The following is a 17,010-nucleotide window of genomic DNA, read 5'->3' on the forward strand; positions in this document are numbered from 1 at the left end:
GAAAGAGCGCTAGAGACGGGAAGGCGTACAACAGGCCCCAGCTCCAGGAATTGTGATAGGGCATCTATTGCTGCCGGATTTCCCAGGGGGTTCAGGGAATAAAAGGTCGGAGTTTTGCGTTCCCTTTGTCCACGAACGGGTCTACCATTGGTTGTCCCCAACGGTCGCACAGGCTGCTGAACACCTCGTCGTTGAGCTCCCAGTCTGTTGCAGTTATCCTTCTCCTGCTGAGGAAGTCCGCGATCTGGTTCCAGGAGCCCTCCAGATGCACGGCTGTGATTGAGAGGACCTCTTTCTCTGCCCATCTGAAAATCTGATCTGTTAAGGCCTGGAGTGTTGGATGTCTTGGTCCCCCTTGGTGACGGAGAAAGGCCACTGTTGTGGTGTTGTCCGACAGAATTTTGACGTGTTTGTTGTTCACGTGAGACCCGGCAACAAGCAGCACTTTCCAGGCCGCATGTAATTCTCTGACGTTGGAGGATCTTCTGCTGTCCTCCGGACTCCATCGCCCCTGGTAGTACTTTCCTGCGACGTGTCCGCCCCAGCCGAATAGACTTGCATCCGTTGTCACTACCACCTCTGGCATCTGAACCCAAGAGACATCCGTCTTTAGGTTTCTCAGCACGGTCCACCACAGTAGCGATCTTCTGGCCCAACGGGTTAACCGTATCTTGCTGTCCAGTGAGGACTGTTTTCTGTCCCAGGACGCTAGGACCGTGTGTTGCAGGTCGCGCGAATGGAACTGACTCCATCTGACACAGGAAATGCACTAAGTCATCAGCCCCAGGACTCTCATTGCGTCTCTGACCTATACCCAACTCTTTGAGAACTGACGAATTTTCTCCGGTATCGAGGTCTGCTTTTCGGCTGGTAGATAAGACACGCTCCTTTCTGAGTCTAACATGACCCCCAAGAATTTTATTCTGAGTTTGGGTATAAGATCTGACTTTGACCAATTTATGACCCATCCTAAATTCTGCAGCGTGGAGATTGAGGATTGACAGTCGACCCTGAGCTGGGTTACTGAATCGGCTATAATCAGGAAGTCGTCTAAATACGGGACCACCGTGATGTTTCGGGCCCTTAGGTGGGCCACTACCTCTATCATTTTTGTGAAGACCCTCGGTGCTGATGCTAGGCTGCGAAATTGATAGTGGTATATTGTGCCGTCTCTTTCGACCGCGAACCTGAGGTACCTTTGGTGATCCGGGTGGATAGGTACATGGTAATACGCGTTTTTTAGATCCAACGTGCACATTACCACGCCCTTCCCTAGAAGAGGAATCGTAAATTTTATCGACTCCATTTTGAAGCGCCTGTAAGTTACCCGTTTGTTTAGGGGTTTCAGGTGTATTATAGTTCGGGTTTCCCCCGAAGGTTTTTTTTATCACGAAGAGGCTCGAGTAGTGTCCTCTGCCTTCCTCCTGAGCGGGAACCGGAGTCACCGCTTCTATGTCTAAGATATCTTGAATGTCCAATCACATGGGGGAAGCTGAACTGAGGCGAGAACTGGTTACTAAAAATCTGTTCGGGGGCAGGGAGTTGAACTCTATTTTGTACCCCTTCGAGATGACCAGTAATACCCAGGGGCTGGAGGTGACTTTCTGCCATTCTCCCGAGAATTTGAGGAATCGCCCCCCTACTCTGGTGGCGTCACTTCTTCCGGGAGCTGGACCCTGGTCCGGAAAAGATATTGTTATCTCCATTTCTACCCTCGCCTCCTTTGGGGTAGCTCCATCGATCTGATTTCCCCTTCCCCCTGTAGTCCGCTCTCTGGTTGTAACGGGGTCTACAAAAGGGCTGGTATCTTGTACGTTTCTCTTCCGGGAACCCCTTTTTTTTGTCTGACGCCTTCTCTAAGATGTCGTCGAGTACGGGCCCGAAGACCCTGCCTCCCGAGAAGGGAATTGAGCACAGTTTATTTTTTGACTGCATGTCGCCCGTCCAACTCTTAAGCCAGATAGCTCTTCTGGCTGTGTTGGATAAGGCCTGGCTTCTGGCCGTGAATCTAACTGATTCTGCTGAGGCTTCAGCCAAAAACCCCTAACTTAAGTAAAGGAAGGGACTTTAGGATGGTTTCCCTCGGGGTTCTATCTGACAGGTTTTCCTCCAGGTCATCTATCCATAGATGCATGGAGCGTGCTACCGATGTTACGGCTATATTCGTTTTTATGACCGCAGCTGAGCTTTCCCAAGCCTTCTTTAAGAGTCCATCTGCTTTCCGATCTAGGGGTTCCTTCAAACTTGAGGAATCCTCGAACGGAATTGCCGTCTTTCTTGATACTTCTGCTACGGGGATGTCTATCTTAGGGACTTACTCCCAGACTTTGACCTCCTCAGGGTCAAACGGCAGACGCAATCTGAAGTATCTAGGAATAGTTAACCTTTTCTCCGCCTCCTCCCATTCCTCCAGTATCATCGCCCGTATGTGGGCATTTACTGGGAAGACCATCGAAGTTTGGTAGCGTAACCCTCCGAACATCTCGTCCTGTATCGAAAGGGAAGGAGGGGGTTCCTCAATCTGCATAGTCTGCCGTCTCCCCCCAACAAAAACAGGTATTTCCTTCCCCTTTCTGGGTGCTCTCTAATCTCTTCTTCCTCTGCGTCAGACTCGGATATAATGTCTTCGGATGACATATCCGACTTCCTCTGTCTTTTCCTGGATAACTGGGGATTCGGCTGTGGGGTCTGGGGAGTGGTTAGACCGGATACTGAGGCCTGTACTTCCTCCCTGATTATCGCTCTCATGTTAGACATGAAGGTAGCCTGTTCCTCCCCCACTACACGCCTTGCACAGGCGTCACAGAGGGTCTTTTGCCACGTGTCCTTCAGCTTCCACTGTGGAAATACACATCCATAAGCTATGACGGGCCTCCTGGCTCTCTGCGCCTGGCCCCTATGGAGTAGAGCCTGCGTACACCACTGTGCTGCTGCCGACCTGCTCCTCCGGACGCCTGCCCACTTCACTGGTGGACCTATACCGCTGCTGTGTGTGGTACTGACCGGTCGCTGTCAGAGGCCTTAGTGGCGCCGTGACCGGACGTGACGTGTCCCAGCCGATGACGCGACCGGAAGTGACGCGTCCCGGCCGATGACGCGACCGGAAGTGACGTGCTCCCGCCGGTGACGTGCTCCACGGCCTGCAACGCGCGCCCCGGGCTGCGCGTCCTCCTCCGGTGGGGCAGCTTCCCCCGGTCCGTGATGCGCGCATGTTACCTCCGGTCCGCCTCTCCTTGAACTCTCCGGAACAGGTGGGGAAAGCCCTGTAGCTGCCGGTGGACCGCTTGTGGGCTTGGAAGACTCCCCAGAGGTGGCTGCAGTGGTGGCGTCCAGGGTCGAGAGCCCCCGTCAGGAGGAAGCGACCCGGCATCCGGAAGCAGCGCTACACCGAAGTAGCTGAGGGACCCTCTGTCGGGTGTCAGCTGCAGATATCTCCCGGTAGGAAGGGAAAAGGCTGTGCTCCCCGATCCTGACCATCTGCAAGGAACTGTCGGATACTCTCGTCATTCCTATCCGCAGTGGGACAGGAAAAACACTGAGGGATGGTAGGGGGAGGATCCTTTTAAACTCTCGTGGTTTCCTGTCCCACTACAGATGAGAAGGACGTCCTCCAGGGTGCAGGGTGCTGTCAGGTGGTGACCTGGAAAGCATGCATTTACATATGCGTTGCCATATTTTTTAATCTAAATACCATAATCATACCGCAAATCTGGCTTTATTTTTTTATCTTTTATAGTTTGGGTTGTTATGGATAGGAAGGTACCAAACTTGTATCATTTATGTATACGTCATTATACTTAAGTTACATTTCCCAAGATCAGGTTTTTTTGCAGACATCCCATCTCCACAGATTTTTGAGCATATTACCTGGATACCCGCATGACTGCAGAGATAAAAATCAAACTCGAAGGGATGTGTGATGTTAGTGTCAACGGTAGTCCCTGCTGGAATGTTACCACTTTTTCCAATCTGCATACAAAGGAGGAGAAAAAAAAAAAAAAAAGATATAAAACAAGTCTCAAAAAAGCAACACATATGCAGCAATTTAAAATATTCTATATATTTCATATATGTTTACCATTTTATATTGATACAAAGGAATTTAAAAAAGATTATTTCATTGGTAAAATAGCCATCCTTTAAGCATTGCTTATGGAAAATTATTACACATCCAAGAGCTTGCAACAAATGATAAAAATGGTATCGTTAGTGTACAGTAATATACTCTCTATACATTAAATATTTTGTGAAATCACATACCCGCTCACTGCGGTCAGCACAAAACAGGCGAGTGTGATGCCGCTTTTGGACAACAATGTAAGTGATGCCAGGCTGGTAGTCTTTTTCCAATTTGATGCATGCGTCCCTGATAGCTAGCAGCTCATAATGTAGAATCTTAAAGGGCAGAAATAAAGTTACACAGACCACACAAGAAATACGGGGAAATTGTTCAAACCATTTAGAGCTATGTATTTACCTGAGGGAGCTGCCCTTCTGGCACCCCATCTCGATAAAAGATTATCCTAGTGGGTTTAAAACGTGTAGACTTGTAAAACTGGATGAGAAGTTCCCTCACCATGTATGAAAGGTCCTCAATGATCTCCTGCCGAGGACGCTGCACCCTTACTGTGGCACAATATCTGCTTGGATGAGCATCCATACTACCAACAACCTGTAGGGTAACAAAAAAAGGGAATATTAGTTCCTTCTTTGCCTCTATCAAATTATGCATCAGATCAATATATATTGTGTAGTTTCTGACCGCCGTGATCGAGGGCTTCTTCCCATCACCAGCTGGTGGGTGTGTAACGTCAGCTCCAAGGAAAATGACTGGCTGCTGGAAGACCGCGGAGCTGTCACAAAGCATAACAAGCAACTTAACTATGCTTATTCAGAAAAGACAGAAGAGCAATATTGCAGCCTACAGCCGAGACATACAATGTGTTCATTCACAACAAGTACAACAAAAGTAATTTCCATGTTAAAAACATTGCCAAAATTATAAAGTAACATACACAGTAGAGTTGTTCAAATACATAACTGCTTCTTTCATTATGGTAAGAACATTGAAAAAAAACATCATTACACTTTCATATATGTATGAAACTCAAAAAAGAGAAATGTATTGAAATGTCTGCCATCTCAGACAAGGTAGCAGGCAGGGAGCTATGATTTTACAGATTAACAATTTGGTCCATTTTTCATTAAGTAAATAACGGCAACTAGACTCTTCACTGTTGCATAAATGTTAAGGTCGCCATACATATATGATTGAGGTCATCCAAGCATCTAATGTGTATGGGTGGCTGTTATGCTTTTTGGCCTTTAACAGGTGAAATGGTGTCTGCCTGATCCTTTCGTCCTTAGCACAAATAAGGCGCAAACAACAGTGCCTCATCGCTTACTCCCCTCTCCCTATACAGAACACAAGCACACTCAGCTGAGAAGTAATTTAATTAGTCAAATGTTTAAAATCATAAAAATATATTGAAAGCGAACTAGCTTAGAGAGAGTAGATTTCATCCATTGGGCAAGCCTCCCAGCCCACATTACCTGCCTATTGACCTACATAAGCTTTATGTAGACAAACTAACAGTTAATCCTTAAAATATTTAACTCTATGGAGGAGTTGAGCATTCTCCCTGCTTCTAAGAGACGTTGATAGTATACCACTGAATAAAATATTCCAGCTGCAAATCTTTATTCATTGCATAGTGGAATGCGTTGAGAACAATAAAATTTAAAAATGATCAATGTAAATCAAAATGAATATCCCATCGAGGTCTGGATTTAGAATGATACTCAAAATCAAAGTGGAAAATCAAATTACAGGCTGATCCAACTTCACTGGAAATGTCTCAAGACAAGGAAATAATGCCAAGTAGCGTGTGTGGCCTCCACGTGCCTGTATGACCTCCCTACAATGCCTGGGCATGCTCCTGATGAGGTGGCAGAGGTTCTCCTGAGGGATCTCCTCCCAGACCTGGATTAAAGCATAAGTCAACTGCTGAACAGTCTGTGGTACAATGTGACGGTGGATGGAGTGAGACATGATGTCCCAGATCTGCTTGATTGGATTCAGGTCTGGGGAACAGGCAGGCCAGTCCATAGCACCAATGCCTTTAACATGCAGGAACTGCTGACACACTTCAGCCACGAGGCCTAGCAATGTCATGCATAAGAATTAATCAAGGGCACCTGTATATGGTCTCACAATGGGTCTGAGGATCTCATGCTGGTACCTAATGGCAGTTAGGATACTTCTAGCTAGCACATGGAGGGCTGTGCGACTCGCCAAAGAAATGCCTTCCCGATCATTAGCGACCCACTGCTAAATCGATCATGCTGGAAAATGCAGAAGGCAGCAGAACGCTCTCCACAGCGACTCCAGACTGTCACAAGCACTGAGTGTGAAAACTGCTCTCATGTGTGAAGAACCTGCCAATCTTGGTGCTGTCTGGCAAATGAAAAATCGACTTGCACGGTATTGTGCTGTAAGAACAACAGACTTGTGGAAGTCAGGCCCTCATACCAACCTCATGGAATCTGTTTCTGACAATTTGAACAGACACATGCATGTTAATGGCATGCTGGAGGTAATTTTGCAGGGTTCTAGCACTGATCCTCCTTGCACAAAGGAGGAGGTAGCGGTCCTGATGCTGGGTTGTTGCCCTTTTATGGCCCCCTCCACATCTCCTGGCCTAGCTCCTGGTATCTGCTTTATATGTAATAAACATATTTATCTGTCCATCATTAGGAAGGTCATGTTGCCATTTACTCATGACTTTAATGACAAATGTTTTGGTTTATGTGCGTGATTTTGCGCTTTGTTTCCAGAAAAAGGGTCAAAGTATTAAATGTAATAATCCAAGCCAAAAGATGAAACACAAAGATAAAACCCAAAAACAAAATGACTAGTCTCAGCTAAATGGTGTTCTCTAATCACAGGAGCTGCAAGTGTCATCAGGCAGGTCAGTCTTCCAACCTACTGTAAGTTCAGGCCTTGGGCTAGTCATCAAAGACAAAGCCCATGAACTTTTAAAGTGAATCATTTAGTATAAAATATGTGCGTACATGTACAATTCGACTACCTATACCAAGTTCAGGGGGTGGGTCATAACTACTGAATGGGACCGAAGCATATAGAAAGGGTACATGAAAAGGCACATTTTAAGATACCTGTTGATTCCCCCAATCTGCAGGCACCAAGCAGATAAGACTTTAGAAATGGATCTGGCATCTCTATATTAGAGAATACTTATTTTTAGGGTATCACTATATTGTTTAATGTGAGGACATGTTTGTTTTTTTTGTGTTTTTCAAACTAAACAAACAATAAAAACAAAATACATACATACCGTTGATGAGGCACTAGTATGTTGTTGATTCCACCTAGTTTAACATTGATCTTTAGGCACAAATTGCTTAGGGTCTGTGGGGAGGTCTTCACAACATTTTTCACCTGGACACACTGGGTAGCCATGCCAAGAAGTGTGTCTCCAACGCGCTTCACTTCAGCTGGAAATTAAGCAATTGTTAACTCAACACAAACGGTCCAATAAAAGAAGAACATACGATATACAATCATGACAAACAATATAGTTACCAGCTTGCTATTAGGACAGAGATAGAACACAGATCACAAGTTGAAAATAGGAGATTTTTCCATTTCATTTGAAGAAAAAATACAGTAATTTATTAATTGATGGCAGCAACACGTGTCAAAAAATGTTGAGACATGGGTAACAAAAGGCCAGAAAAGTGGTACTAATAAACAGCTGGAGGGTCAATTTTCAGCTAAGCCACATGTCTAAATAAATAAAGCATGATAGAGAGACCGAGTTTCACCACTTTGAACAACCAACTGTGGACCAAATTCATAAAAATGTTCAATGTAAAAATTACAAAAACTCTGAATATCCACCATCTACATAAAATCATCAAAAGATGCAGAAATTCTGCAGAAATCCATATGCACAAGACACAAGACCGAAGCTTGCATTGGAAGCTTGCGATCTACGAGCTGTTAGGCGACACTGGTAAAAAAATAGGCATGATTCGGCCATGTCAATCACTGCGTGGGCTCATGAATACTTTCCTGCTGTAAATAAAATGTGGCCATAAGAGTTTGATCACTGCATTCTTGTTTTCTTTTTAAGAATTTAGTTATACTTCCTAATATTGTACCATTATTGTCTTTAGGACAAACAGGTCTTTATTCTCACCATATACCGGTGTCTTTCCTGGCAGTATGACGATAATAAGTTGCAGCCCAGAATAGGTGTTTTTGAGGTGTCTGAACATTGGCTCCACACTGTCCGCGCCTTGTGCGTATTTACAGAAGCATGGCTGGCCCTGGATTGGCATTCCGGCATCCTTTGAGATTTTTCTTAGCTGATCAGTAAAATTCCTGGAAAGTTCATAACAAAAAAAAAAAAAAAAAGTATTGATCATGTTTGCAAAATTTTTATTTAATATAAGACTAAAATTTTTGTATTAAAGTCAACAGCTGTTTATAAAATTACTGCAAACTATTCATTAATGAAGAACTATGAACAGGACAGCATCCAGCCACCTCACTCCTATGGGGGAAGGAGAACACAGCGACCGCTATACAATTACAGTTGTTTGCTGCATTTTCATGGGCTTTAAATGAAAGACTAATGCACATGGCTGGATGCAAGGAGCACCTGTAAGGATTTTTGCTGCAACTACTGTATAAGGGTATGTGCTGACTTTGTGGATTTGCCCCTGCGGATCCGCAAGTGATTTACAGTACAATGTTATTCTATGGGGGGGGGAAAAAACGCTGTGCACATTCTGCGGAAAAGTTTTTTTTTTTTCCTGCAGCATGTCAATTCTCTGTGCGGATTCCGCAGCATTTTTACACCCATTCCATTATAAGAATCCGCAGGTGTAAAAACGCAGGCAAAATCAGCAGGAAATCTGCTGGAATAAACGCACGGATTTTGACCTGCGGATTCTGCCAAAAGATGCAGATTCTGAGCGGAAAATTCCACACAGCAATCCGCAACGTGTGCACATACCCTAAGGCTGGGATCACACGTGCGAGGAAAACGGCCGAGTCTCGCATGTTATTACCTGACACTGTCGCCGGCACTCAGGAGCGGAGCATGCGGCTCCATGTATTGCTATGCGGCCGCACGCTCCGATCCTGGCCTTAAAAAAAATAAATGATGTGAACTGCACAGATTACTATTGAAAGGAATAGGGCGGCTGTTGCTTCTACCAATGCTGAAGTCTGCAGCAGCCTTCAACCAAAGGGAGATCTTTCACCAAAAACACACATGACATTCATTTTGTTTTTACAATTTTTTTTTTTTTTTTAATTAAGATACCAAAATGTTCACACTTGTCTGGCCATCTTCAGAGACATACCCATTGTGTCGACGATTAGCCAGTGATTAGCCAGTACTTACTTTAGAACTTCCTCTCTGCATTGTTTCTGTGGCGCAAAACAAGCAATGGCCCAAACTTTAATTTCAATGCCATTGTAGAACTGTTTTCCTCTCATGTCCCACACACCTTGGTTTGGCGTTGCAATTGCTCTGTTCTAGGAAAATAAAATTTACATTAAAAAAAAAAAAAAAAGTATTCAAAAGGGATCAGGTTACGTTTACTGTCGATAAAAGTCTATTGAGAGAGGAGAGAGATGCGCAGAAATAGAAAGATAGAGACAGAAAGGTTCCTGCTGCATCTAATAAAATGTGTTCTCTCAGACCATTTCTGGATTCACAGCTACACTGCTCATTTGTGCTATATCATGTCCTCAGGCTAACTATAAAAGTGTGCTTTAGAGTGTTACGCCAGCAGATTTAATACTTTTAGACCTCATATCAGCTCCCATTTTGGCACTGAACTGAAGAAAAACTGACAGATACAGAGGCTGCAGAGAGGAAAATTGCTGAAACAATTTACCATACAAGTCAGAATGGCCAGAAATGGTGTTATGATAAAGTTTTGGTTTAGTTTTCCATTAAAAAATACATAATACGAGAATCCCAATTAAAGCTGTGTGAACATGGAGCATTTTTGCCACGTTTAGGCCCAAAAACCCTAGGGAATCCTTATGCCAGCAAAGTCAATGAGAATCCTGAAGTGCTGTGCACATGATCAGTATTTTTACTTTCAGGATTTGTGCGGCTTTTAAATCCAGCAGCATGGCAATTCTTTGTGCGTTTTTGCAGCATTTTTCACCCACTGACTTCAATTGAGTAAGTCAAATACGCAGCAAAAACAGATCTAAAAATGTTTGCAGATTTGATGAGTTTTTGCTTGAGGTTTTTGGACTTCCTATGTTGTTTCCCATGCTGTCATCTGTGTGACAGCGTGAGAAACACAGGCGGCTCCAATCAGTGGTAAGATCGTTATGGCCAGTCAGTAGTGCACTAAGAGGTCACACTGTCAGATGTTAGCGTGACCCGCAGTAAAAAGCTTACCGCTGGTCACAAGCGTCGAGTGATGAGAGACTACTACAGCTTACACCTGCTGTCGCTGCTAAGGCTGTGTGCACACGCTGCGGATTTTGCTGCGGTTCCGCAGCGGTTTTGGCCGCTGCGGACCCGCAGCAGTTTCTGCTGCGGTGTACAGTACAATGATTCCCTATGGGAATCAAAAACCGCAGTGCAGACGGTGCGGAATTTTCCGCGCGGATTATCTGCGGTTTTCAATCCGCAGAAAGAATTGACATGTCAATTCTTTCTGCGGATTCTCCTGCGGTTTGCCATCTCCTCCATTGAGGAGATGAAAAACCGCAGGGCAAAACCGCAGAGCAATCCGCAGGTAAAACCGCAGGTCTTTTGACCTGCGGTTTCACCTGCGGATTGTACAAAATCCGTGCGGATGAATCCGCACCTAATCCGCAGCGTGTGCACACAGCCTAACAGTGAAAGCAGATGCAACTGATAGGCCTAGTCATCAGTCGGCACCTCTTCTCAAAATAAAGAAAAAAAAAACTTAAGAAATAAATATTGAAATTAAACCAAAAAACGCTAGTCTCCGTAACAGCAATTTCCACAACAGAATGTATTGGATGTGGTAAATCTGCATGGTTCAATGAACAAATCCGGATTTAACTGTGATTGAAAGTAGCGTTTTGGACGCAGCGAAAATACACTGCTTCCATAGTGTGCCATTTCCTAATTGTGGGCACGTAGCCTTGCTGTTTAGATACAGCCTATGTAGGTTCATTGTGTGAATGCTCCTACATAGGCTGGTGACTTAGCCTGACATTGCTTTAACCCTTGGATTACCGTTGGACCTGGGGTGAGTATACTGGGTTAATTTAAATGATTAAAGAATGTGTCTTGATGGATGGGGGAGAAGCCTCCCACTATCACCCAGTGGAAAAAATTAGTGAATGATATAACACCATATAAGAATATATTATATAGAAATAGAGGATATCCCCAGAAGGATATGGGAGAGATGGTGTGACTCACCTTTAACGCACTTATCCCCTAATGCCAGGATATGTGTTCCTTTAAACACATGGAATGTGATATATGATATACATAGACTAAAAGAGTGTACTTCTGATATGGGCCCAATTAGTACGTGTTCTGAATCTTGATAAGGAACCAGCTAATTTAGTCGAAAGTGCAATGCTTCATAATGGAACCTGTCTTAATATACTATGTTCCAATCTATATGATCACTTTTCTTTATTTGCTTATTCTATTATTGAGAATGTGATGTTACGTCCATGTTATTGCACTGAATAGAGATAGGTAAAGGTTTGAATCATTATGACCTTAATATATGATATAGGTTTGTAACTTTTATCCTGTGGAATCTTTCTATAACAAGAGTTTAAAAAAAGAAAAAAAAAGAAAAAAAAAAAAAAAGAGAATGTGTCTTTACTTAAAGGTTTAGTAATGAGGGTGTCTAGCTAACACCTCTGCATTACTAAACCTGGGCTTGGTGTCAGTGTCAGATGCTGACACCAACCCTATAATCCTATTAAGCCGAATTCTACATCATAATACTATTTTTTCTCTTATTTTAAATCTCTTTATTTGGCGTCAAAAGGTATTCATTGCTGTAAAAAAACGCGTAATAAACGCATGCAAGACGCCCCAAAGCGCGTGTATTTTCCATTGCGTTTTTGCTGCCGACAAAATCCTAGAGATGCAGAAACATTACAAAAAGTTCTGCAATCAAATACTGAAAGTGTGCACATAGCCTTAAAAGCAAATCAGTAGTTTGTGGAGTCCCACGAATGGATCTGCTCATCTCTAGTTTTCACCTTGCAAAGTAGGAGATATTTTTAGTAGGTACATAACCGAGGAAAAGAAGGTTTACTCTTGGAATAATGGCAAGTATCCAATGGGAATTTCCCAACACTGTGGTGTTCTGGGCACCTGAGGCACAGGACTTAATTCTTCCTTCCAACTCCTACATGGCTATATTTAAACTGGATTCCTGGTCACCTATCTGCTGACAAATTTCATTTAACCAAGCCATCCTTATAAACGGACACCAATCAGCCAAAATGTTCTGTGAACATTTCACAACAATCATTGATTGCAACTCATGAAAACTGTCAAGTATGATTGTGATATGAAGGATGTACTGAAAAAAAAATCAGCTGCAAGAAAGTGGTGGTCTTACTCTTCCTCCATATTGCAATATGGGTGCCGGGAGGACCCTTCCTGTAACCTCTGTCATGTCATCTTTAACTTTGATTCCAAACTCCTGAATGTACGGATCCAAATTGTAACTTGCATTCTTCATCTGAAAGTGACAACTAATACGGTTAACATAATAATACCGACAGGTGCAGATATGAATTTAAAAAAAGAGTGCTACTGAAATTCAAATATGGATTTTATGTTTAAAAAGGTATTGTCCGCTGACTGGAAATTTCACTTTTATAGCTCACTTATTTACACCATCACTCTGATTCATGGGGGGGGGGGGTCACCCTCTGAAACCCCCAACAATTCTGAGAATCAAGGGCACACAATGCTTGCTTAGGGCTGTGTCATTTACTCCATTTTTCCCCGCACAGTTGGGAGGCTGGTAGAAATACCATGTCGGGAAAATAGGGATTTTTGTGTACTCACCGTAAAATCCTTTTCTCCGAGCCATTCATTGGGGGACACAGAGACAGTGGGTGTTATGCTGCTTGCCACTAGGAGGACACTAAGTAAACCAGAAAAAAAAAGTTAGTTCCTCCCCTGCAGTATACACCCTCTCGCTGGATGAGATATTTCCAGTTCGGTGAAAAAAGCAGGAGCTTAAACAGTCAACAATAACCATAACCATGTCAAAACCTAAGAATGCTACAAATGAGCCAGTAGGCTAAACAGGGCGGGTGCTGTGTCCCCCCAATGAATGGCTCGGAGAAAAGGATTTTACGGTGAGTACACAAAAATCCTTATTTCTCCTACGCCTCATTGGGGGACACAGACAGTGGGATGTCCTAAAGCAGTCCCTGGGTGGGGAGCATACATCTGCTAATACCCCATGTACCACTGAGTCAACACTGAGGTACTGCCGATTGCAGGATGCGTCTGCAGAGAGTTGCCTCCGCAGAGGCCTGAGAATGAATTTGGTAATGTTTTGTAAAAGTATGCAGACTGGACCAAGTCGCAGCCTTGCAGACCTGTTCTGCTGAGGCCTGGTGCCGAATGGCCCAAGAGGCGCCCACTGACCGGGTAGAGTTCGCCGTAATCCCCGCTGGGACAGGCGCGTTCTTGACACGGTAGGATTGCTGAATCGCTAAGCGAATCCACCTGGCTAGCGTTGGTTTTGAAGCGGCTAGACCCTTCCTGTGCCCCTCTGGAAGTATGAATAGGGCATCTGACTTGTAGAAGGGAGCCGTCCGCGAGATGTACCGTCTCAGCGCCCTAACCACATCCAGAGTGTGGAGGGCCTTCTCAATGCGATGGACTGGCGCCGGACAAAAGGAAGGCAAAACAATTTCCTCGTTGAGATGGAAAAAGGAAACAACCTTGGGCAGGAAGGACGGGGACGTCCTGAGAACTACCTTGTCCTGATGAAAATTCAGGAACGGAGAACGGCAGGACAGGGCTGCCAATTCGGAAAATCATCTGATCGACGTAATTGCCACTAGAAAGACCATTTTCCAAGAGAGGACGGTCAATGACACGTCCTGCAGCGGTTCGAAAGGAGCCTCCTGTAAGGCCCCGATAACCAGGTTGAGGTCCCATGATTCCAATGGCCTTCTACAAGGAGGAGCCACATGGGAAACTCCTTGAATGAACGTCTTGACCTGAGGTTTGGTGGCAATTTTGCATTGGTAAAGCACTGACAAGGCCGAAATTTGGCCCTTGAGCGAGCTAAGCGCGAGACGATTTTAATCCGGAATGAAGGAACGCCAATATGGCCGGAATGGAGAACACCAGAGGGGATTGACCATGATCCTTGCACCATGAAAAGAAGGTTTTCCAGGTGCGGTGATAGCCTGGACACAGGCTTCCTAGCACTAATCATGGTGGAAATCATGTCGTGACAGAACCCAGCCTGTGCTAAAATCCAGGATTCTACGGCCACTCCATCAAAGACAGGGCCCCGGAGTTCTGGTGGTAAATCAGGCCCTGAGAGACTAGTTGTATTAGTTCTGCATATCATGCTCGGCGCGGCCTATCTGGCACGACTAGGATCACTGGTACCCCCTCTGCTCTGATCTTCATGACCGTCGGAAGCAGGGGAAGGGGGGGAAAGATGTACAGGAGCCGGAACCGGTGCCATGGCAGAACTAGGGCGTCCGCTCCGATGGCGCATGGATCGCGCGATCGGGCAATGAACAGAGAGATCTTGTTGTTTAGTCTTGCGGCCATGAGATCCACATCCCGAGTCCCCAACGATGACAAATCTGCTGAAAGACTTCCAGATGAAGAGACCACTCTCCCGAGACAATGTCTTGGCGACTGAGAAAATCTGCCGCCCAATATTCTACGCCCGGGATGTGAATTGCTGAGATGGGCGAAAGGTTGGTCTCGGCCCAATGGAGGATGTGACTCACTTCGTGCATGGCCCTCCTGCTCCGGGTACCTCCCTGGCGATTGATATACGCTACAGCCGTGGCGTTATCGGATTGGATACTGATGGGGCGACCTGTGAAGAGATGGTGGAAACTTCGTAGAGCAAATCTGAACGCTCGTATCTCCAAAATGTTGTTGGGGAGACGGGACTCTCGGGGGTCGACCACCGACCCTGAGCCGGGTGGCGACGAAAGACAGCACCCCAGCAGAGAACACTTGCATCGGTGGTTACCACCAACCACCTAACTGGGACAAAAGACCTCCCTTGATTCAGGGAGGACCTCAGTGTCCACCACCTGAGGGATTGCCTGACCCACAGGGACAGAAGGATCCGACGGTCCAGGGAGAACGGGTTCTTGTCACAAGCTAACAGCAACGCATGTTGTAAGGGACAGAGATGGAACTGCTTCCATCGCAGCCACGATCTTTCCGAGAACTGTCATGCTGAAACGAATTGAGTGAGAAGCTGGTCGGGAAAGAGTCCGCACTGCCTGTTGTAAGGCTTGCGTCTTTTCTGGAGGGAGAATGACCAACCTGCAGGAAGTGTCCAAGATCATTCCTAAAAAGGAAATCTGCTGAGCCGGTTTCGGGAAAGACTTTTCGAAGTTTATCTTCCACTCCAGGCGCGAAAGTTTATTTACTGTTATATCCACGGATTCCTCGAAGGCTGGAAGGGATGGACCCTTGATAAGGTGGTCGTCCAGATACGGTAACACCACTACTCCCCGAGAGTGGAGAATGCCAAGTCATGGCGGCTGTCATGGCCAAAGACCCTGGGGGAGGTGGCAAGTCCGAAGGGCAAGGCAACGAACTGGAAGCGTTCCTCATGAATTGCAAAACGCAGGAACGGGCAGATCAGAATGTGAAGGTAAGCATCCTTGATGTCGATGGATGCTAGGAACTCTCCTTTTTCCATGGAAGCGACAACTGATCGGAGAGATTCCATTCGGAATCGCCGTACCCTGACAAACTGATTTAACAGTTTGAGATCCAGTATGGGCCGCATCGTCCCGTCTTTCTTTAGAACCACAAAAAGGTTTGAATAAAATCCTCTGAACCTTTCGTGATGAGGGACCGGAATGATGACTCCTTCCTTTAAGAGAGTCTGAACAGCCTGAAGGAAGACTCTTGTCTTTCCCTTGGGGGGAGAGGAAAAATCTATCCTGTATCCGGAGGACACCAGTTCCCTGACCCACTTGTCGTGGACGACCACGAGCCAGGTGTGGCTGAAGGAAAGTAGGCGATCGCCTACTTTGTCAGTGTCCGCTGGATACCGCAACAAGTCATTGGGTAGATCTATGAGATCTGGCTCCCCTAGATCCAGAAGCCTTAGGCCTGTGTTTCCAAGAGCGGTTAGGTCTGTATGAGACCTGGGAGCCTCTGTCTCCGCACGGGGACCGACCTGACCCGGAAGAGAAGGTAGAGGAGGACCAACCGGAACTGTTGTGAAAAGATCGAAAACGGGTCAGCTGTTGGTTGCGAAACGGCCGAACAGCCTTTTGCTGAGGAAGGAATTTACTTTTTTCCCCCCCCGGTAGAATCAGAAATGAGCTGATCCAGTTTCTCTCCAAAAAGACGACCCGTTTGAAAGGGGAGAGAAGTCAACGAACTTTTGGATGTGGCATCTGCCCGCCAGTCGCGGAGCTATAGGGCTCTTCTAATGGAGATCGCATTAGCGGCAGTTTGATCAGCGCAATTGGCGGCATCAAAAGAGGCATCCACTACAAAGTCCGCTGCGTGAATTATCTGCCTGGCGACCGCGGTTGCCTCCGGAGGAAGATTAGTGCCCTGGAAGGAATTAATCAAGATTTCTGACCAAGTGGCCATTGCCTTAGTGACCCAAATTGCCGCGAAAGATGGAAAAAGCGCTGCTCCTGAAGCTTCGAATACTGAACGGGTAAGGTAGTCAGTCTGACGATCGGAGGGGTTTCTGATTGAGGAACCCTCAGAAACGGATAGGAGCATTTTTGAAGCAAGA

At 45.6% G+C, this 17,010-nt stretch overlaps 1 protein-coding gene across 1 annotated transcript in view; it reads right to left on the bottom strand.

The window, feature by feature from the left end:
• LOC141075776 (protein argonaute-1) overlaps window positions 1–17,010 on the bottom strand; it is a 142,191-nt gene that overhangs the window by 20,608 nt on the left and 104,573 nt on the right. Inside the window, exons 10-17 of the mRNA XM_073562925.1 lie at window positions 12,634–12,756; window positions 9,441–9,574; window positions 8,226–8,410; window positions 7,359–7,518; window positions 4,763–4,853; window positions 4,478–4,672; window positions 4,261–4,395; window positions 3,868–3,969 (exon numbers count right to left, since the gene is read on the bottom strand). Of these exons, the coding sequence (XP_073419026.1) occupies window positions 3,868–3,969; window positions 4,261–4,395; window positions 4,478–4,672; window positions 4,763–4,853; window positions 7,359–7,518; window positions 8,226–8,410; window positions 9,441–9,574; window positions 12,634–12,756 (1,125 nt within the window). The remainder of the gene's footprint in view (window positions 1–3,867; window positions 3,970–4,260; window positions 4,396–4,477; window positions 4,673–4,762; window positions 4,854–7,358; window positions 7,519–8,225; window positions 8,411–9,440; window positions 9,575–12,633; window positions 12,757–17,010) is intronic.

The sequence above is a fragment of the Dendrobates tinctorius genome, unplaced genomic scaffold (genome assembly GCF_039654945.1).
Source record: "Dendrobates tinctorius isolate UK_male_01 unplaced genomic scaffold, ASM3965494v1 ptg000015l, whole genome shotgun sequence".
NCBI classification, from domain to species: domain Eukaryota; kingdom Metazoa; phylum Chordata; class Amphibia; order Anura; family Dendrobatidae; genus Dendrobates; species Dendrobates tinctorius.